Source organism: Giraffa tippelskirchi, chromosome 7 (genome assembly GCF_054371585.1).
Source record: "Giraffa tippelskirchi isolate mGirTip1 chromosome 7, T2T-mGirTip1v1.2.pri, whole genome shotgun sequence".
Lineage (NCBI taxonomy): Eukaryota > Metazoa > Chordata > Mammalia > Artiodactyla > Giraffidae > Giraffa > Giraffa tippelskirchi.
In genome coordinates this window covers 840,160-863,734 of record NC_137281.1, presented here as the reverse complement: position 1 = coordinate 863,734, position 23,575 = coordinate 840,160, and the positions used below count along the sequence as shown (strand labels likewise).

General features: G+C 41.7%; 1 protein-coding gene across 5 annotated transcripts in view; it reads left to right on the top strand.

Moving 5' to 3' along the window:
• The window catches only part of LOC145514434 (uncharacterized), a 60,915-nt gene extending 39,338 nt beyond the window's left edge, over positions 1 to 21,577 (top strand). Inside the window, exons 3-6 of one of the 5 annotated variants that reach the window (XM_081512220.1) lie at positions 12,628 to 12,666; positions 13,485 to 13,606; positions 17,546 to 18,800; positions 18,885 to 21,577. In XM_081512220.1, coding sequence (XP_081368346.1) covers positions 12,628 to 12,666; positions 13,485 to 13,606; positions 17,546 to 18,800; positions 18,885 to 18,996 — 1,528 coding nt within the window. In that variant the 3' untranslated portion in view covers positions 18,997 to 21,577. Of the gene's footprint in view, positions 1 to 223; positions 403 to 11,869; positions 12,532 to 12,627; positions 12,667 to 13,479; positions 13,607 to 17,545 lie in introns of those variants that run through there. The other 4 variants (XM_081512218.1, XM_081512216.1, XM_081512219.1 and 1 more) reach the window with 4 other exon arrangements.
• Positions 21,578 to 23,575: the final 1,998 nt, after the last annotated feature.

The window sequence follows — 23,575 nt, the reverse complement described above, 5'->3', positions numbered from 1 at the left end:
AAACCATAAATAACCTAAAAATTGATAGCTCTTCATAACAGTCTGAACATTTAAAATTGTTCAAAATTTAAGCAGAGACTACTCAGATTTATATATTTACACTTGTATAGTTTATCACCCACTTTTACCTCAGTGACGTTTCTTAAGAATCTCCAATTTTTGTTTAAAGAAATTTAATAGGCATTCATAGAAACAAGAATTTATTTTGTGTTATCTATTTCAGTACTTTCCATTACATTATCAATTATGTATCTGAAATAAAGAAGGCATTCAGCATCAGTATTCAGCAGGCAGAAAATGACTCTTCATGAACATTCACACATCGGTCATGAGAAATTTCAGTGTTAAAGGAACTGTAATCCAGTCAAAATCTTCAAAATAAAAAGTAGATCTCATTTCTGGGTAAGTAAAAATGTTGACCCCAGTAGCAATAAACCTGTGTGGTCCTTGGATGTGGAATATCAGATATAACAAAAATTATGTCATAGAACTGGACATAAAAGCAAGAGGAAGGACAAGGGCAAAGACTTAGGAATCTTTTTGAAAACAAATCATAAAAATGAGCCTAAATTACAGAATGCAGGCCAATAGACATGGTGAGGGAATTAATAGTTTCCTTAAGCCACAGGTGGCTCTAACGGTAAAGAATCTGCCTGCAAAGAAGGAGGGTTCCATCTCTGGGTTGGGAAGATCCCCTGGAGAAGGAAATGGCAATGCACTGCAGTATGCTTGCTTGGGAAATTCCAAGGACAGAGAATCCTAGTGGACTATGGTCCATGGGTTCACTAAGAGTTGGATGCAACTTGGCGACGGAGTGTGCGCGCACTCACACACACAGGATAAATGTCGGGGTGGTAGGAGGGAGGGAGGGAGAGTGATAGAGAAAAAATGTGTTCCTTGGCAAGATTTAGAAGTTTAGAAGGCTGAATGACAACAGCAAGGCATTTAAAAATATAATCAACTGATAAGCCAACTTTATATTTTAATTTTTTAAATTCCTTGATTATTCGTTTACATTGTTTAGTGACTCAGTCTTGTCCACTCTTTGCAACCCCATGGATCATAGTCCCCCAGGCTCCTTTGTCAGTGGGATTCTCCAGGCATGTATCCATGGGATACTCCAGCATCTCCAGATACCAGAGTGGTTTGCGATTTCCTACTGCAGGATTCCTTTGCATAATCTTTAGCAATATTTGCTTTTATAAATGAATTAAATGCCTGTTGATGAGAGGGAGAGACTCTGGTTTCTCCAAATGGCAAACTAATATAAACAGGCTCTGCCGATGTGAGAAAGGCCAAGACTTTATTACTACAGACTTCCTTCACCTCAATATCCTTTCCCACCGTAAGAAAAGCATACATGAGCACGTGCCACTCAGACATCATGTGCCTGTCTAGTGTCTGGGAGATCACCTTCATCATCTTATTGCTCTTCACGTGCCCGTGGTGGGAAGCTGTTCAAATGAAGCTGGTTCAGGGTGTGTGTTCAGGGAAAAGGGGAGAGAGGATTACAAAGAGATGAAACAGGGGCTTCCCTGGTGTTTCAAAGGTTAGGATGCTGAACTCCCACTGCAGCGGGCGTGGATTCCATCCCTGGTCGGGGAGGTAAGATACCGCATGCTGTGGTGAACAGTCAAGAAGTTAAAAAAAAAAAAAACCACTCAAAGATGGTATAACCGGTAGGAGAAAGGGGAGATGTTATGCATCGCCAGGGCTGGAGAACCAGGTTGAAAATCTGTCTCTAGTTCTCCCAGAAAACATCGTGCCTAAATATGTAAGATACAGGTGCGCTGTGACCCCAGAAAACAAAACTATTTTACAGAAGAGTATGATCTCAGGGAGACAGTAGTGCGTGGTCCTGAAGAGAGATCTTACTTCCCTGCCCAGGAATTGAACTTGCGTAGCCTGGATGAAAGCCAAACTACCAGGGGCTACCTGTTAGAATCAAAGTGTCCCTGGTTCTACGCCCCCACCCAATGCCCACCTTTGAAATGAGGAATGTTTCAAGGAGGCAAAATCTATTTTAAAAAAAAAAACAGGAATAAAATTTATTATTAGAGACACAACAGAGTGTATGGAAGAGCAGACAGAGAAGCAGTTTATTTATTGGAGTCAGAAGCAAGGCTGAAATACACAGCCCGAGAGAGCCCGAAGAGGCGATTTAAATCCCTCATACAGGACAGTCCTTCCGGGTCTTTGTGTGTTTCTGCTGTCATGTCCTAGCCTTTTCGACCCCATGGACTATAGACTGCCAAGGGTCTTTGTTTACTTTTGGTCAATCGTCTTGTTTCTTTTTTCGGACCTGACCAGTCTTAGGACCACCCTCTCAACATAGATGCAAAACTTTTTGCTAAGATGGATCCCACTGCAGAGACCTGTGGATGCATGTCCTCACTTATGGGGTTCGGCCCCTCCCTTTTTGACCTTTTGTGTGTGTGTGTGATTGGAATTTGCTTGATTTTATTGTCAATAAAAAGGTTGCCACTCATATCTGAGAAATCGGATAATTAAGTTAGAGTCCACAGTGCCGCCTCCAGCCAGCGCATGCTCAGTCATGTCCACCTCTGTGAGACGCCGTGGACTGACGCCCACCAGGCTCCTCTGTCCTTGGAATTTTTCAGGCAAGAATACTGTCTTTTTGACCTTTTTTAAGGAGCATTCCTGTGCATGTGGGGACAAGGAAGTTTTCCTTGACCCCTGGAAAGGGCACCTTATCTCTCTTTTAATTCTTTTTATTTTTTAAATTATGAAAATATAACACATTTACAGGAGACTTGGAAAATACAGAACAAGGTTACATATAGTTGCACTATATATTACAATTTTTGAATAGATACATTAAGATTTTTAGTTTGAGTTTCAATATCAAACTCTCAAAAATTAGTAGAATGAATATGCAGAGAAGTAGAGGGATATAGTAGGCCTGAAGAGGACTAGGAACAAATTCAACATAATCAAGATTTTCACAGTTTTCACACAACAGTAGGATACAAATTCTGCTCAAGTTCCCATAGAGGAAACCAAGAGACACTGGAACATATCCAGGGACATAAAACGAGGAGGAGTGGGCACCTTGTCTCTTTATTCCAACAGAGCTCAGCTTCTGCCACTAGCTTTGTCCTTGGAGTGTCCGGGTGAAAACAAAGCTTCAATTTTCCTCCACTTGACAAACACCAACCTTCTAATGCCAGGGCCCATCTACCGCAGTTGTTTCTGGATTTCTTAAGATAAAAGGCTTCTGGGCTTTCCTAGTGGCTCAGATGTTAAAGAATCTGCCTGCAATGTGGGATCCCTGGGTCAGGGAGATCCCCTGGAGAAGGGAATGGCAAACCATTCCAGTATTCTTGCCTGGAGAATTTTATGGATAGTGGAGCCTGGCGGGCTGTAGTCCATGGGGTCACAAAGAGTCAGGCATGACTGAGCAACTAAGGATTTCACTTTTAAGAATTGTTGCTTATCTGAAAAGTATCTACTTACCCAGTTGACTGCCAAGACAGTGGGTGCAGGGATGGGCTTGAAGCCTGTTCAGCAGCTGAACCACAAGATAAAGGCTTGGATGCCGTGATCTCATCTCCTTGTTGGGAAGTGATTATCATTTTACCTGTAATTGCAGTCACACTGTCTGCTTGGGGAGTAGAAATTATCTGTAAACGACTTTTAGAATTGTGTATATTGCTCAACACTATAGAAATCTAATCATAAAGATGGCTCCCCAATGATGTGGTAAAATAGCTTGGAGAGAAAATAATTGGGAATTATCAAGGGGGAAGGGGGAAAGGACAAAAGTCAGGTGCACACCTGACATTGAAACCTCTTAAATGAGGGAGTGAAGTTGAGTAGATGACTCTGCTGGATTCATTATCACTTAGAAGGCTTTTTCCTTCAAAGAATGAGCTGTCAAAAATGTAATGATGAGCTGTGATGTGGATTCTTCCCTTTAGTCTAATTGGGATTTATTGTGCTTTCTGTGTCTGACACACATGGGAATGTTTCAGTCATTATTAACTTTTTTTTTTTTTTACCTTCCTTGCTTCTGATTCATAAGGCCATTTGGTATTTTCCTACAAGTCACTCATGCTCTTTTTTTTCTGTCGCTCCCTTTCTGTGCTGCTTTTCTCATATTTTCCATGGCTACACCTTCAGGTTCACTCATCTTTTGTTACATACTGTCTCAACTGTTGTTTTTCCCATGCAGCATATTTTATGCTTTATGTATACATGTGTGTAGGAGGCACAAGAGTTTGATCCCTGGGTTGGGAAGATCCCCTGGAGTAAGAAGTGGCAATCCACTCCAGGATTCTTGCCTGGGAAATCCCATAGACAGAGGAGCCTGGAGAACTACAGTCCATGGGGTTGCAGAGTCAGACATGACTGAGCACATGCATATATACACATATCCATGTATAAATTGATAATATATAAATATATTTTAATTTCTCTAGCAAGAAGTATATGGCACGGCTTCTGAACTATCCTTGAAAATAAACTGAACTTGAATTTTATGAAATTTCTAGTGTAAATGCACATTTACTGGAAAAATTTTAGAAGGGTAAGAGAAAGAATATCACTGGAATGCCAGAAACTAATAGATGATAAGAAGTTGCCTTAACAAATGGTCTGGTTTTTCTTCATAAGAACAATTGGAATTATAATCTGTGGGTACTCTAATCTGTTTGGACCCTTTTTAAAGAAAATCTAGTATAAAATTTGTACGTAGTAAAAAAAAAAAAATTTGTACGTAGTAATTAGAAAACCTGTATCCTTCCTGAATATTTAATAAGTGTGAATTATACATCTTGTGCATGCATGATAAAAATATTCAGTTCTCATAGTCAAATGATATCTATGTTTTGAAGATACATTCTGAATTGTCTGTGCATGAAATTATACATTTGACATTTGCTGTGAAATAATTCAGGTGAAATAGAGAGGACCATCTTATATGGACAGGCTTGATATTCTTGCACTGACAATCAGTTGTTGAGCTTGAGTCTTATAGTTCTATTGTATGTAATGTCATATATATTTGAAAATATTCATTAAAGAAGGTTTGAAAAGCATATCTTTAATAAAAATTAGTGCTCTTTTGATTGAAGAATGTATCTTCACTCAAGAAAAATACACTTTATTTGCTTTTAGTTTCTATCATTTAAGAGTTGTTTCAGTTCATTTCAGTTCAGTCGCTCAGTAGTGTCCGACTCTTTGCAACCCAACGGACTGCAGCACACTAGGCTTCCCTGTCCATCACCAACTCCCGGAGCTTGCTCAAACTCATGTCCATCGAGTCAGTGATGCCATCCAACCATCTCATCCTCTGTCATCCCCTTCTCCTCCTGCCTTCAATCTTTCCCAGCATGAGGGTCTTTTCCAGTGAGTCAGTTCTTTGCATAAGGTGGCCAAAGTATTGGAGCTTCAGCTTCAGCATCAGTCCTTCCAATGAATATTCAGGACTGATTTCCTTTAGGATTCACTGGTTGAATATCCTTGCAGTCCAAGGGACTCTCAGAAGTCTTCTCCAACACCACAGTTCAAAAGCATCAACTCTTCGGCACTCAGCTTTCTTTATGGTTCAACTCTCACATCCATACATAACTACTGGAAAAACCATAGCTATGACTAGATGGACATTGTTGGCAAAGTAACGTCTCTCCCTTTTAATATGCTGTCTAGATTGGTCATAGCTTTTCTTCCAAGGAGCAAGTATCTTTTAATTTCATGGCTGCAGTTACCATCTGCAGTGATTTTGGAGCCCAAGAAAATAAAGTCTATCACTGTTTCCATTGTTTCCCCATCTATTTACCATGGAGTGATGGGACCAGATGCCATGATCTTCATTTTTTGAATGTTGAAAGAGTTGTTTACTTCGTATTTTTCATTGCTTTTCAAAATGCAGGATTCGTAGGGGAAATCCCTTGTGGTCCAGTGGTTAGGGCTCCGGGCTTCCACCACAGGGAGTATAGGTTCAATGCCTAATTGGGGAACTAAGATGCCGTGTGGTGTGGCCAAAAAATAAAATAAATAGGATTGTTCTAGACGTACCTGTATATATGCTGAGTAACTCAGTCGTGTCTGACTCTTTTGCAACCCCATTGAACTGTAGCCTGCCAGGCTCTTCTATCCATGGAATTCCCCAGGCAAGCATACTGGAGTAGGTTGCCATTTCCTTCTCCAGGGGATCTTCCCAACCCAGAAAGGGAACCCTCCTGCGTTGCAGGCAGATTCTTTATGGTCTGAGCCACTAGAGAAGCCCAAGTGAACCCAATATAAAAAATAAAAATTTTTTAAAAGATTGAATAATTTTTTCCAAATTTTAGGATTTATAAATTCAAATGGGTTCACTACCCAGCCCAGCAAGATAAGTGATGGAAATCAGCCCCCTGTGCAAGTTGCAAAGCAGAGGAAGAAAAATCTTCTCCATGAAACTACTCTCACATCCAGTGAATTACTGTGGCACTAAGGTAAAGAACCTGCTTGGCACTGCAGGAGAAGTAAGAGACATGAGTTCAATCCCCTGGGAAAGGAAATGGCAACTCACTCCAGTATTCTTGCCTGGAGAATCCCATGAACAGAGGGGCCTGGTGGGCTACAGTCCATAGGGTCGCAAAGAGCCCAAAATGACGGAGCCACTTAGCACCCAAGCACACATGAATGTTACCAGATTATCACATTTTTGAGAACAAAAGAGGCATATAGGTTGTCAGAAGGCATCTCCTAATTTTGGAGGGTAATTTATCGAGGTAAAATTCACATAATATTAAATTAACCTTTCTAAAATAAACAGTTTGTTACCAAATTAACAAATACACAAGTGTCAAAACAAATCCTGGAGACAGTTCTGGGTGAATTAGAAAAGGATAGGCTTCTTTCTCAAAAAACTATGTGTCTCAACCCCAGAGAACTTGATGAGGGTTTTTCCAACTGTGAGTCAAGTTGGAGGTCTTTGACAAAACTAGGGTATGGGCAGGGTCTCAGGTGGTGGGGTCTCCTAATTTTGTTTTTAATTGGAGGATAATGGCTTTACAGTGTTGTGTTGGTTTCTGCCATACAAGGACTTGGATCAGCCATAAGTATACATATATCCCCTCTTTCTTGAGCCTCCCTCCCAACCCCCATCCCACCTCACCCCTCTAGGCTGTCATGGAGCACCCGGGCTGAGCTCCCTGTCTTATACAGCAGCTTCCCACTGGCTATCTGTTTTACATATGATAATGTATATATTTCAGTTCTCTCTCAATTTGTCCCACCCTCTCCTTCCCCTGCTGTGTCCACAAGTCTGTTTTCTACATCTGTTTGTCTATTCCTGCCCTGCAAATACATTCATCAGTACGTTTTTCTAGATCCCACATATATATTTTAATGACTCATTGGAAAAGACCCTGATGCTGGGAAAGATTGGAGGCAGGAGGAGAAGCGGACGACAGAGGATGAGATGGTTGCATGGCGTCACTGACTCTACAGACATGAGTTTTGAGCAAACTCCTCCGGGAGTTTGGTGATGGACAGGGAAGCCTGGCGTGCTGCAGTCCACGGGGTCGCAAAGAGTCGGACACGACTGAGCAACTAAACTGAACTGATAGCCAGTTAACAATGCTGTGACAGTTTCAGTTGAGCAGTTAAGGGACTTGGTCATACATATACATGTACCCATTCTCCCTCAAACTCCCCTCCCGTCCATGCTACCTCATACCATGGAGCAGAGTTCCCTGTGCTCTACAGTAGGTCCTTGTTGGTTCTCCATTTTAAATACATGTGTACATGTCCATCCTACACTCCCTGACTCTCCCTTCTCCTAATCTTGATGAGCTTCTCTGACCCCCTTAACCTTGCCTCAGGTGATTTCTTGGCTGTTGTTGATCAGCCACTAAGTTTTGTCCAACTCTCTGTGACCCCATGGACTGCAGCACGCCAGGTTCCTCTGTCCTTCACTATCTCCGAGAGTTTCCTCAAACTCATGTCCATTGAGTCAGTGATGCTATCTAATCATCTTATCCTCTGCCACCCTCTTCTGTTGCCTTCAATTTTGGCTGCTCCTCCCTTATTAGCAACTGTTTGCAACCACCCTTTGGAACTCAGTGAACCTCATAATGGCTGGAGTCTTGCCTACAAGAAATGGGGGACAGAAAGACCTCCGTGTCTGGGAGCCCCAGAGTCCCACTTGGTTTCAGATTCAGTGGCATTAGGTGCACGCACCATGTGGTGCAACAACCACCTCTACATAGTTCCAAACACGTCCATGGTCCATCGCTCCCAAGTAAAACCCCTTACCCATTAAACAGTTTCTCTCAATTACTCTCACCCCCACCCTACCCTCTGGCAACCACCAATTTGCATTCTGTCTCGAGAGGTTTATGTATTCCAGATTTGTCATTGTTGTTGTTCACTCGCCAAGTTGTGTCCAAATCTTTGCGATCTCATGGACTGCAGCACACCAGGCTCCTTTGTCCTCCACTGTCTCCCGGAGTTTGCTCAAATTCATGTTCATTGAGTTTGGTGATCCTATCTAACCATCTTATCCTCTGCCATCTCTTCTCTTTTCGCCTTCAGTCTTTATCAGCATGAGGGTTTTTTCCAGTGAGTCAGCTCTTAGCATCAGGTGGCCAAAGTGTTGGAGCTTCAGCTTCAGCATCAGTTCTTCCAATGAATATTCAGGGTTGGTTTCCTTTAGGATTGACTAGTTTGATCTCCTGGCAGTCCTAAGGACTCTTAAGAGTCTTCTTCAGCACCACAATTTGAAAGCATCCGTTCTTCAGCCCTCAGCCTTCTTTATGGTCCAGCTCTCACATCTGTATGTTACTCCTGGAAAAACCATAGCTTTGACTATAAGGGTCTTTGTTGGCAAAATGATGTCTCTACTTTTTAATCTGCTGTCTAGGTTTGTCATAGCTTTTCTTCCAGGGAGCAAGTGTCTTTTAATTTCATGGCGGCAGTCACCATCCACGGTGAGTTTGGAGCCCAAGGAAATAAAATTGGTCACTTCTTCCCCTTCTGCTTGCCGTGAAGAGATGGGACTGATGCCCTCCATGATCTTAGTCTTTTTCACTGTTGAGTTTCAAGCCAGCTTTTTCACTCTCCTCTTTCACCCTCATCAAGAGGCTCGTTAGTTCCTCTTCACTTTCTGCCATTAGAGTGATATCATCTGCATGTCTGAGGTTGTTGATATTTCTCCCAGCAGTCTTGATTCCAGCTTGTGATTTTTTATATTTGAATATATTGCACAATGATCACAATATGTCTAGTTAATGTATATCAAGGTACATGTTTATAATTTTTTTCTTTTTTTGTTCATTTATTTATTTGGCTGCGTTGGGTCTTACTTGTGACATGTGTCATGTTTAGTTACAGCATTCGAACTCTTGGTTGCAGCATGTGGGATCTAGTTCCTTAACGAGAGAGCCAACCCAGGCCTCTGCATTAGGAGTGCAGAGTCTCAACCGCTGGACCACCAGAGAAGTCCCCACAATATTTTCCTTGTAATAAGAAAGTTTAAGATCTACCCTCTAACCACTTTCAAATACACAATACTTTTTTCTTTTGGCTGCACTGGATCTTTGTTGCTTTGCATAGACTTTCTCTAGTTGCAGTGAGCAGGGGCTACTCTCTAGTTTCGGTGCACAGGTTTTTTGCTGCCGTGGCTTCTCTTGTTTCAGAGCACGGGTTTCAGTAGTTGTGGTGCAAAGGCTTGGCAGCGTGATGAGTCTTCCTGGACCACGGATCGAACCCTGGCCCCCTGAATTGGCAGGCAGAACCTTTACCACTGTGCCACTAGGGAAGCCCAATACATTGTTATTAATTATACTCACCACGCTGTACATTACATCCCATGACTTTGAGTCAATATCAAGAAAAAATAACACATAGAAAAATGTATAATAGTTTTAATCAATGGGAAATTGATCTGATTAATTATGGTGTATCTTCTTGATGGGACACTTGTCAGCTGTGGATGTGTTTGTGCCGAGTTCTCTCTATTGATGCAGGCCCAGAAAACTGATAGTGTTTAGTAAAGAGTGGCAGAACGTTAAGTGAGGTTGTCTTTCTTTTTCTGAGTGAGAAGAAGAAAATATATATATATATATATACACACCTATGAGCTTCCCTCATGGCTCAGATGGAAAAGAATCTGCCTGCAATGAGGGAGACCTGGGTTCGATCCCTGGGTTGGAAAGATACCCTGGAGAAGAGAATGGCTACTCACTCCAGTATTCTTGCCTGGAAAAGAGGAGTGGGTGGACTACAGTTTATGAGGCCACAGGGAGTCAGATATGACTGAAGGACTAACACTTTGACTTCACTTTCATGCACGTATATACATGTAATCATACACATTCATATATACACATGCATTGGTGAGTTTTAACATAAAAATATATGTGTTAGTTTTGTATGTTTACATGTGTATGTCTGTACATTGACATGTATGTATGAATTGAAATTACACATTAAAAACATTTATGAAAAATGAGTACCTGTGAGGAGGAATCATATGTTAAAACAAAGACTTCAGACTCATAAGGAATCCTGAATTGATTCTTATTTTTTTAGATTTATATATATTTGTGTGTGTGTGTATACATATATATATGTATATATACATATGTATTTGGCTGCATGGGGTCTTAGCTGTGGTATGTGGGATCTAGTTTTCTGATCAGGTATCGAACCTGGGCCACTTTTTAGCTACCGAACCATCAGGCAAGAGAGTTCCAGAAGAACATCTATTTCTGCTTTATTGACTATGCCAAAGCCTTTGACTGTGTGGATCACAATAAACTGTGGAAAATTCTGAAAGAGATGGGAATACCAGACCATCTGACCTGTCTCTTGAGAAACCTGTATGCAGGTCAGGGAGCAACAGTTAGAACTGGACATGGAACAACAGACTGGTTCAAATAGGAAAAGGAGTACGTCAAGGCTGTATATTGCCACCCTGCTTATTTAACTTATATGCAGAGTACATCATGAGAAACGCTGGGCTGGAGGAAGCACAAGCTGGAATCAAGATTGCCGGGAGAAATATCAATAACCTCAGATATGCAGACGACACCACCCTTATGGCAGAAAGTGAAGAAGAACTAAAGAGCCTCTTGATGAAATTGAAAGAGGAGAGTGTGAAAAAGTTGGCTTAAAGCTCAACGTTCAGAAAACTAAGATCATGGCATCCGGTCCCATCACTTCATGGCAGATAGATGGGGAAAGAGTGGAAACAGTGGCTGACTTTATTTTTCTGGGCTCCAAAATCACTGCAGATGGTGATTGCAGTCATGAAATTAAAAGACGCTTACTCCTTGAAAGGACAGTTATGACCAACCTAGACAGCATATTAAAAAGCGGAGACATTACTTTGTCAACAAAGGTCCGTCTAGTCAAGGCTATAGTTTTTCCAGTAGTCATGTATGGATGTGAGAGCTGGACGGTGAAGAAAGCTAAGCGCCGAAGAATTGATGCTTTTGAACTGTGGTGTTGGAGAAGACTCTTGAGAATCCCTTGGACTGCAAGGAGATCCAACCAGTCCATCCTAAAGGAGATCAGTCCTGGGTGTTCATTGGAAGGACTGATGTTGAAGCTGAAACTCCAATACTTTGGCCACCTGATGCGAAGAGTTGACTCCTTTGAAAAGACCCTAATGCTGGGTAGGAATGGGGGCGGGAGGAGAAGGGGACGACAGAGGATGAGATGGTTGGATGGCATCACTGACTCGATGGACATGGGTTTGGGTGGAGTTGGTGATGGACAGGGAGGCCTGGTGTGCTGCGGTTCATGGGGTCGCAAAGAGTCGGACACAACTGAGCGACTGAACTGAACTGAACTTTCCAGGGGAGATTCAAGCAGACACGCCCCTCCCGCCGGCCTGTGTGGCAGCGGGAACTCCATTACCCAGAAAGCCACGCTTTGAGAGGCAGCTAAGATTTCCCAACGAACGCCCAGAATTTCAGCATTTCTGGGACATGTGAGGCGGGACTTCCGGTGTGTTCGTTGCTGTCTTTTCGATTGTTATCTGGGTCCTAAGGCCGAGTGCGTCGAATCGGGCCTGAAGTAACAGAGAAGGCTCGAGAAGAGGCTTTGTACCCAGTGACTGGAGGTGGTTCTAGAGTCGGGCACGTCGCCGCCTGCGGGGCGGCCTGGAGACGCTGCTGCTGGGTCCGTCCGGGCCAGGATTTACCAGGCCCAGCGGCTCCGTAGCGGCGGTTGCTCCGAGCAACCTGCTTCAGGTAAACGCTGTCCTTCGGGCCCGCACCGCCCTCGACCCACCGGACACTAAAGCTTGGAGTGTGTGTGGGAAGCCTCCTCACGTACCCGCAGCCCCGTCCCCGGGATACAGGCGGTGAGGCGGTCGTGGGTGGGGCCCTGTGTCTGACGGACAGTGTGATGGCGCTTGGGAGAGAGTGACAGGCTGAGGGACCTCCAGGTCCAGAGCCTTGAAGGTCGGACTGAGGCGGGAGGACCGGGAACCCTGGAGCCCATGTGATGTCTGCAGGGAACAGGACACACAGCTGGTGAAAGGCAGTACAGAGGTTAGACGCTCGGCCCAAGGTACTTGGTTCGGGTGCCGCCAGGTGTGCAGGGAAGACCTGAGCCTCTGGAATATTGCCTGGATCACATCCCTTTAAGACCTACGTCTTCCCACAGGTTTCCATGGCTGCAGAGGTGCTTTTGGAACCTAATCGGGTAAGTGGAGGTTACCCTCAGTGGTAGCAACACTGTGTTAGTCGCTTAGTCGTGTCCGATTGCGACCTCATGGACTGTAGCCCGCCAGGCTCCTCTGTCCGTGGAATTCTCCAGGCAAGAATACTGGAGTGGGTTGCCATTCCCTTCTCCGGGGGATCTTCCCGACCCGGGGATCGAAACCAGATCTCCCGCATCAGAGACAGATTCTTTACTGTCTGAACCGCCAGGGAAGCCCTCTAATTTTCCCCAAGTTTGGGTTGTGATGAAACTTGTCACCTGGCATTTTCCCAGCCCTTGGGTATGGAGATCTTGGGAAATCCTTGCTCAGGGTCCTGAGTCCAGTCTAAGTGTTACATGAAAGGGTTCCCATTTCAGGACACCAATAGAAAGAGATGTGGAAGTTTGTCACAAAAACAGGAAGTACTTGGAGGTGAGACTAAGCTGGTTCAGGGACTTGCAGGTCTCCTTCCTTTCTGGTGAGAACAAACTGGCTGTGGGGAGCAGCAGTCAGACCTGGAATGATTGCCTGTGAAGTCGGGCATCTATTCTGGAGGCAGTGGGAGGTCTGGATCAGATAAGGGAGGTGATTTCTTCTGGGTCTTTACAGACTCCACTGGTTGCAGAGTGGACAGCAGCGTGAACAGAGCAGTTAGTGGGAGAGTGAGGAGAGAGCAGACAGCTATGGCACCAAAGTCCGGAATCTCTTCTGAGCTCTTAGGAGGAAGATGGAGATGGGGTAGATGTGCGAGGAGGTGGATTGTGTGTCTTCAGGAGTGAGGCAGTTGATGGTCTCATCTGTCTGTATCCTGGCAGGGCAGTGTGACCTTTGAGGATGTGGCTGTGTACTTCTCCTGGGAGGAATGGGCTCTCCTTGATGAGGCTCAGAGATGCCTGTACCACGATGTGATGCTGGAGAACTTTGCACTTACCTCCTCACTGGGTAAGCTCTTCCACCTGCCCCTGTGCCCTGGGCCAAGCTCTGTGCTTCTCTTTTCTCCAGGGGCAGGCAGCTGTGTCCCTAGTTGCCTGGGTCTATGCTGTGTTTACAAGGGCTGGGCTGAGTGCTCGCCTCCGTCTCATCTGTATCACCACAGCACCTACTGCCCCAAAGCCTCCTAGGGAAGGGTTTGTTATCACTGTTGTTTTGTCAGCCTAATGGACCCCCCTGTCTTGCCCTCTGCCTCACTGGGTGACTCTCTAGCACCATAGCACCCTAGTATAGCATGCTTCTTTCCTATAGCTCACATTTGTTTCTGACTGTGCTGGAAGTGTAGTCACTTACATAGTCACTGCTTACACAAAGGTAAGTACTACTTACAGATCCTTTGGTTAGGTTTTTTTACTTTATTTTTGTTGTTGCAAAATATACAAAACATTTGCCACATATAAGTGGCATTTAGTCCATTCTTATTGTGCAGCCATCACAATCCTGCATCCATAGAACTTTTTCATCATCCAACTGAAACTCCATACCCATTAATCAGTAACTTCTTCCATCCATTGACAGCCACCATTTTACTTTCTGTATCTATGAATTTGACTGTGAGTGTCTCATGTAGGTAGAATCAGACAGTAGTTCTCCTTTGATGTTTTGCTTACTTAACATAATATGTTAAAGGTTTATCTGTGTTGTAGCATGTGTCAGAATTTCCTCCCTTTTTATGAATAAATAATATTGTATGTACAGATTTTGTTTACTCGGTATTCCATCAGTGGACAGTTGGGTGCTTCTGCCTTTTGTTTCTTGTGAATCATGGTGTTATGACATGGGTGTGCAGATTGATTTTAGTGTCCTTGCTTCAATTCTTTTAGGTATATACCCACAATCAGAATTTCTGCATCTGTGATAGTTTTTTTTTTTTTTAGTTTTTTGAAAAATCACCATAGTGTTTTCTGTAGCAGCTGCACAAAGGTACCAATTTCTCCTCTTCTTGCATACACTTCTTTTCTGTGTTTTTGAGTAATAACCATTATAATTAGTGTGAAGTGGTATCTCATTGTGTTTTGATTTGCATTTCTCTAACGACTAATGATGTTGAGCATCTTTTAATGTGCTTATTGTCTATTTATCTTCTTTGGAGAAATGTCTCTTCAAAAAGTCTTTTGAGAATTTTTGAATCAAGTTGATTGATTTTTGTTGTTGAGTTTTAGGAATTCTCTCTATATTTTGAGTGTTAACCCTTCATTGGATATGTGATTTCCAAATATTTTCTCCCATTCTGTGAGTTGCCTTGTTTTTAATGTTCATGGCATCCTTTGATGTACAAAAATTTTTCATTTTGATGAAGTCCAGTTTGTTTTCCTTTTGTTGTTTGTGCCTTTGATGTCGTATCCAAGAAATCATTGCCAAATGCAGTTGTCTTGAAGCTTTTCCATTATGTTTTCTTTTAAGAGTTTTGTAGTTGTCGCTGTTAAGTTTAGATCTTTGATCCATTTTGAGTTAATTTATGTACCATGAAACTTCATTCTTTTGCATGTGGATATTCAGCTTTCCCGGCATCATGTGTTGAAAAGTCTGTTTTTCCTTTTTGAATGGTATTGGCCTTCTTTTTGAAAACTGTTTGAACTTTTATGAGCAAGCTTATTTTTGAACTCTTTATTCTCTTTCATTGGTCTATAGGTCTGCCTGGATTCCAGTATCATGCAGTTTTGATTACTGTAGCTTTATAGTGGTATTTGATATTTAGACGTGTGACTCCTCCAACTTTGTTCTTCTTTTTCAGGTGTGTTTTGGCTATTTCATGTTCCTTGAGATTCCATATGAATTTTATGATGAAATTTTCTTTTACCACAGAAATTCTCACCGGATTTTTGATAGGATTGCATTGAACATGTAGATGTTCTGGATAGTTTGGTGTTTGTTTTTTTTTTTTTGGATAGTTTTGACATCTTCAATATTAAGTGTTCCAATCCATGAGCATAGAAGTTTTTCCATTTATTGTCTGTAATTCTTTTAGCTATGTTTTGTAATTTTTAATGAACAAATCTTACTTCCTTGGTTAAATTTGGTAATTTATTCTTTTGACAAATGCTTTTATCTGTGGAAATGTTTTCTTAGTTTCCTGTTGATTGTTAGTGTATAGAAATATAACTGATTTTTTTTTTCCATTTTATATTCTCTTTCTTTGCTAACTTAATTTATTCTAAAAGTTTTGTGGTGGAATCTTGAAGGTTTCATGAGATGTGGTGATTTCTTCCTTCTTTTCTCTTTTGGATGACTTTTTGTCTTTTTTGCCTAATTGTTCTGTATAGAATTTCTAATAGTACATTGAATAGTAGTGTTGGAAGCTGACATTCTTTTCTTATTTGTGATCTTGGAAAAATGGTTTTCAGTCTTTTACTATTGAGTTTAATGTTTGCTGTGGGCTTTTAATTTTTTGCTTCCGTTATATTAAGCTAGTTTCCTTCTATTCATAGTTTCTTGAGTATTTTCATCATAAAAGGGTGTTAAATTTTGTAGATGTGTTTTGTACATTGATTCAGGTGATAACATTTTTTTCCTTTCTGTTAAAGTGATATATTACATTGATCAAACTTAGTATGTTGAATCATCCTGGCATTCTAGATATAAATCCCAGTTGTTTGTGGCATACCATCTTTTTATTGTGCTGCTGAATACAGTTCGCTAGTATTTTATTGATTAATTTTGCTCTGATAATCATCAAATATATTCCCCTGTAGGTTTCTTTTAGTGTCTTTGTGTGTCTTTTTTTTTTTAATATCAGGGTACTAGTAAGAGCTCCAAATGACATAAATTAAACAATTTTGCATTACAAAGTGGTTACATCAGACTGATTCTACCACTGTAGTTGTCCAGGTGGGAAAACACGTGGTTTTACTACTCTGCCATCTTCCCTTTTGCTGTGTCCATAGGTACTATTTGTAATATTTGACATATGTTTCCTGTGATCTGTTGTGTCCTGAATTTTCTGAGCCAACATTGGCTGCTGACTTGTCCTGTCCTTCCCTTTGGAGTTGTGTCATCCAGCTCTCATGCAGTAGCTCAGCTGGGCCTAGAGGAAGAGTCTTTTGTGCTTCCCAGGATGCAAGTGACTCCATTCTCCACAAAATGGGCCCAGAGGGGACCTGACGCAGATGAATAGCAGATGGGAGAGGACATGACTTCGGGGCTTGTTTGAAGTCATATCAAGAATCTCTCTTGTTGTACTTCTGTTTTGGTGCCGTTGCCAGTGCCCAAGCTCACCTCCATCTTTCCTTCTCCATTCTTGACACTTTACTGACTTGTCATTTCTGTTAGTCGTTTTTATTCTGACTCCAGCAGAGAGCTACTGTCTACCTCTCTGGACTGCTTACCTTACTCATTCCTCACACTGTTCCCTCCTCAGCGCTTTCCCCCTTTGTAGTATTCTAAAGTATGCACCTATCTAATAATCCTTAAACACCTGTTAACCTTTGTACGAGTCAGATTTTTCTGGACCTGAAATTGACTCCTGCACAGCATCACATGTCATCAGCAGATATAATCCTGCTAAAAGCTATTGACATGCCTTCCCTGGTGATCCAGTGGTTAAGACTCTGTGCTTCCACTGCAGGGGACGCTAATTCAATCCCTGTTTGGGGAAGTAACATCCCACATGCCAGGTATCATGGCCAAAAAAATAAGGCCATTGACAGAGAATGATCTGTAGCACGTGCCTTTCCCCCTGGGCCTTTCTTTGTGTCCTGTGCCCACTGAGGCCTGCACCGTTCTGTGACCTTAGGGACTGAGTGGTGTACAGAAGTTGCTTTCTTAAGGTGACCCCAACTTCCTTTTCCTGAAAACAGTTTCATGGACTGATTCTTTGATGTATCAAGTTACATTTGTGATGCCTTCTCAAAAAGGTTAATGTGTACTTCACCATCACTTCTTTAATTTCAGGCTGTTGGCATGGAGTAGAAGATAAGGGAGCACCTTCTGAAAAAAGCATTTCTGTAAAAGGAAAGTCACAGATCAAGACTGTCAAGGCAGATTCATCTCCCCAGAAGGGCCAGCCCTTTGAGAAATGTGGTCCAGTCTTGAGAGATAATTTTCACTTGCCTGAGCATCAGGAAGCACATCTTGGGCAGAAACCATACACGTGTGGGAATCGATTCCATATCTCTGCCAACCTGCAGCAATACCAGGGGCAACACATTGGAGAGATACCCATCAGAACTTCTGTGGACACACCCTTAATTATAAACAGCTGCAAAACCCATGTGTCAGGGGAATCCTTTTCCTCTGAGGGAATAAGGAAAGATGACTTAGCTGGCATGGGATTTTTCTATCAACCAGTCACTCACACTAATGAGAACCCAAACAACAATAATGAGTGTGAGGCTGTCTTTCACAGTGGGGAAAGGCATCAGAACTGGGGAGAAGGCAAAAAAATCCTCAACTGCACAGATGCACTTGTTGAGGACCAACGACTCCTCACTAGAGAAGGGCTTTATGAGTGCAGCAAATGTGGAAAAACCTCTACCCGAAGGTGGAATCTCATTCAGCACCAGAAAGTCCACACTGGAGAAAGGCCTTATGAATGCCATGAATGTGGAAAATGCTTTACCCGAAGCAACAGCCTGAAGACCCACAGGAAAGTTCACACTGGAGAAAAACCTTATGAGTACAAAGAATGTGGAAAATCTTTTAGTCAAAGATCCAACCTTGTTCAAATTCAGAAAGGTCACCATGGAGAACGGCTTCATCAGTGTGGTGAATGCGGAAAATCCTTTAGCCGAAGCTCCACCCTCATTCATCACAGGAGACTTCATACTGGAGAAAGACCTTATGAGTGCAGTAAATGTGGGAAATCCTTTAAGCAAAGCTCTAGCCTCAGTTCACATCAGAAAATCCACACAGGAGAAAGGCCTTATGAGTGTAGGGAATGTGGAAAATCATTTAGCTGCAAATCTAATCTCATTATCCACCTGAGAGTCCACACAGGAGAGAGGCCTTATGAGTGTCAGGAATGTGCAAAATCCTTTAGCTGCAAATCTAACCTCATTAACCATCTGAGAGTTCACTCTGGGGAAAGGCCTTATGATTGTGCAGAATGTGGACAATCTTTTACTCAAAGATCCATCCTCATTCAACACCAGAGAATTCATACTGGAGAGAGGCCTTATGAATGTCATGAATGTGGGAAATCTTTTAGCCGAAAATTTAGCCTCATTTACCACTGGAAAGGTCACACTGGAGAACGGCCTCATCAGAGAAAAGAACGTAGGAAGTCTTTTAATTGCAAATCTAACTTCAATGAACACCTGAAAATTCACACTGGAGAAAGATCTCATGAGTCTGGGGACAGTGGAAAATCCTTTAGCCAAAGTTCCAGCCTCATTCAGCATTAGAGAGTTCACAGTGAAAGATATCTTAAGAGTGCAGTGAACGTGGGCAGTCTGTTAGCTGCTAATATGGCCTCATTCAACACTAGAGACTTCACACTAGTGAAAGGCCTTAGATGTGCCAGCAGATGCAGTTTACTTCTAGTATAATTACACTGGAGGAAAGAAGTTGTGAGGGAGCCATCTACCTGAATTAAAGTTCATATATCAGAAAATCTTCAGTAGGGGCATTCCCCTAAAGTTTCAGGTATATGAGAATCTCTTAGGAGTTGTGTTACAGTTTCTTACCTCCCAGGACCCTCACCAGCTTTATGTCACTGCCAGTTCTATGGCAGAATTCATTTCATCTCTGTCACCTGGCAGGTCCACAGTGTGCAAAAATTACCTCCCAACATGCTTAGGTAAGCTGACCTCTGTCCCATCCCCTTTGTGGACAGAAGTAATGAGTAGTCTTAGCTCTTATGGCATCCTGTTTCCCTTCTCATTTCAACAGTAGGGCGTGAACCTCATTCAGTTTGGGCCCAGTGGACCCAGTCTGAATTCTGTTGGTGATTTGACAGGAAGGCCTGCATTCTCAGGAACATGTTAGTTTCTAGTGACACTTCTCTTGGATTTTCTCAGCCTCCAACTCTGGAGGAACTGGAGGAACCAAGCTGGGAACTGGATGCCTCATATTACTTTGCATTTTGCAATAATAAAGGCATTAATATTAAGCCCCCTTTGGTCTGGGGGTTCTATTCACTGTGTGAGGTGATCTGAAGACAGCTAGGCTCTACCAGCATTGAGGGTGGCACAGATTTCATGGGGGTCAGGTACCTTGTTTGCCTCACATGTCAGTATGAATGAAGAATATAGCTCTCTTTCTGGTTTTGGCACAATGTAAATACATTGTTGCCTGAAGTCTCCTAGGAAAGACTGCAGAGCTTTGGGGTCCTGATTTGTGGACTGTGTATCAGGGTTTTTTGTGGGCTCAGAAAAAGTTGTGACAACCTCTAGTACTTCTGGGAACATGAATTGTTATTCAGAGTGAATATCACATAATGCTTAGCAGTTAACCTATGAAAGAACCACATCCCTGATCCCCAGAGTTCACTAGATGGTGACACTGTAAGACTACAGGGCTAGGGGGACCCCTCTTGATAAAGTAACCCTGGAGCAGAGGAGACTGCAGTGAAGTAGGTGGAGCGTGCCCCTTCTCCAGCTGTATCAACAGATGCTCCAGTGACTGTGCAGTAGGTGTGCACAGATGCCCAGAAATTCCCAACCTCCAGGCATGTGTGTTTTTTGTGGCTGAGGTCATTGTCAAAGAAAATAAGCTGTTGGTTTTCTGGATTCCTATAGCCTCTCTGGGGTGTTCAGCCAAAGCCCATTGCCACAGAGGCAGAGAAGCAAACAGAAAGGAGAACCCTTCGTCCACAGTGTGGCTCTGTGACCAGCCAGAATTCCTGTTAACTCGGGTGGGAAGGGATCTATTACTCATCAGTATTTGCTACCACTAAGGCAAGGCTGCTTCTCCAAGGTCGTCAGGAAAGAGAGGCAATATAGGATTGCCAAGCCTGATTTTCTGAAAAGAGTGGGATATCTATATTTTGCTTTTGAACCGTTTTATGAATTTTTATTCTAGTCATCATGCAATATTCTGTGTCCATTTGAAGTATGCAATTTAAAATTTACATGTAAACTAAGAAAACCTCATCATAATCACAATAATTAAGTTTCTTCAGCCATCATTGATTTACCTTCCAATAGATTATTTTGTGTGTTCTAAAATTATATATGATTTTATTCTTAAAATGTTTACTTTTTTCTGATTTTGTTCATGGCTCATAATTATGTTGAGATTCTTCAATTATTTATATAAAAATAGTTCATTCTTTTTATTGCTGAACTAAGTATCTTTTCTATATTCCATTTGTTTATTCATTCGTCTGGTTAAGATAATTTGGGTTGCTTCTAGTTTTGGCTATTCTAAGTAAAGCTGATAGAACAGTTTTGTGTAATTCTGTATGTATGTATTTTCACTTGCCTTGTGTTAATAACTCAAAGTATAATACCTGAGTCAGAATAGGTGAATGTTTAATAACTTACAAAACAGCTAAATGGTGACCTGAAATCATTGTTTGCTTTTATATACCCACCAGGTTTATGTAAAATGCCTCTACATTTTTGCCAGTACTTGATATGGTCAGTCTTTTGAATTTACCCTTTTAGTAAGGAAACACTAATTTTAGTTACATCTCCTTAAGGATTCATGGTGTTGAACATTTTTTTTCATGTGTTTATTTGCCATCTGTATATCTTCTTGGTGAAATATCTGTTTATACTTGTTTTATTTTTTTTTCTCATTTTACTTTTTTATGTTGTGATTATTTACCTTTTTATTAACAAGTAATCAGCTCATTTTTGTTCCTTAATTTTTATGCATTCTGTACAATGTAATTACCACATGTACCATATACTTATATAAGTTTAATCTTTAATGTTTATATATTCTTAAGCCTAGGTTTTCAAAACCATAATTAAGTCTTGGTTTGTAGTGTTTTCCAGTTTCCCTTATATAAATACTCTCACTTTGGCCAATTTCAAACTGCCAACATGGTTTCACTGAACATGGAGTTGGGAAGAGTTGTTAGAATATTAGTGACAGTCAGTTAAATTATTCAGTTCACTATCTCCATTATTCAAGAAGAAAAAAGCAGAACAGGCAAGATATTTCAAGTACAGGCAATTGTTGAGGAAAAAACAAAAAAACAAACTTTGAAGAAGTTTTTCACACAGAGGATTAGAAAGAATGCTTATAGGGAATTCCCTGGCAGTCTAGTGGTTAGAGCTCCACACCTCCATTGCAGGGGACACAGGTTCCATCTTTGGTTGGGGAATTAAGATCCTGAATGCTGTGCAGTGCAGGCGAAAAAGAAAAATGCATATTAAAAGTTGAGATGCAAAACAAAAAAGAAGTTGAGATGCAGTTTTCTAGCAGTTTATTTTGGAGTCAAAACCATACTGTTTTCAGAATGAATCCTTTGATAATTTGTGTCTGTGTTCTTGTTGACGGAAAAGTCGTGAGCAATCCACCATAATTCAGAATAATTGGGGTTCTATAAAGTGATTGGGGAATTTCAGTACATTTAAAAGCAATCAAAGGGAGGATAGTTATAATTTAAAGTGTTTTTAGCTCTAGATATTCTCAATACTATCACCCATACTTAACAGAGGAGCAAATTTTAGGCCCTAATTTCTGAAGTTATCCAATGCATATAGACTAGGATTTATTGAAGACTGTTTTTCTCTCTTTCTCACATATCAATTGTCTACATTTGGTAAACACTATAATCACAAATATGATTAGTGCTAATGTTTTGGGAAGAAAATAGTTGCCTATTTCAGGGCTGGGTCTTGAAGGGCATGTCTCACAAGCTACAATCATGCAGCTGTATGCAGGCATCTGTGTGCGCTCAGTCACTTCAGTCGTGTCCCACTCTGCGACCCTATGGGCTGTAGCCCACCAGGTTCCTATGTCCATGGAATTCTCCAGGCAAGGATGCTAGAGTGGGCAGCTGCCGTGCTTTTCTCCATGGGATCTTCCCAATCCAGGGATTGAACCTGCGACTCTTCTGTCTCCTGCATTGGCAGGCAAGTTCTTTGCCACTAGTGCCACCTCTGGCAGGGGCTAAAATAGCACTGTGGAAATAAATCAGACAGCCAAGGAGGTCAGAGCCACAGTGAAAACAGATGCTACTGTAAGTGAATCCAAATGCCACTGAAAGAATTCACAACAATAATTTATTCATTTCATACTTATACAGATGGTAAGGAAAATATTTGTGTTAGATTTATCCTCATATGTGTTTACATGATTTTTTCCAAATAACTTTAAGCACAAAATAGCAAAAGGCATTAGTAGACAAAAGTAACACAATTTGGTCAATTACATGAGAAAAGACCAGAAATCATGTGGAAGACATAACAAAAATTATATTTTATATAAAAATGAGGTTCATTAGCATAAAGTGAGAAGTAACCAATTTTTTTTACATCTGAGACACCACCACAGATGTTAACGTGTCCTGGGAGGGATGGCATCTTATGGTGGATTACAGCACATTGATCCCATCCATTGAGGCCTCTATACCTCATGTAACTCAAATGAACATGCCATTCAGTCTTCATAGGTCAATACTTTACTGTTATATGTGTTGTTTAGTCACTCAGTCATGTCCGACTCTTTTGCAACCCCATAAATGTAGCCTGCCAGGCTCCTCTGTCCATGGGATTTCCCAGGCAAGAATACTGGAGTGGGTTGCCATTTGCTTTTCCAGAGGATCTTCCCGACCCAGGGATCAAATCTGTGTCTCCTGCTTTGCAGGTGGGTTCTATATGAATTGTAAAGAAGCACATGAAAATAGTGTCAGTATTATTGTTTAAGGAAATATGAGTGAAAACCACAGTGAGGCCCCACTGCACACTCATTTTCCTGGGTAGCATTAAAAGACTGGCAATATCCACGTATTGAAGATACGAAGAAAAGCAGAACTCGCATACATTGCTGGTAGGAATGCAAAGTAGTAAAAAACTTGGAAATACT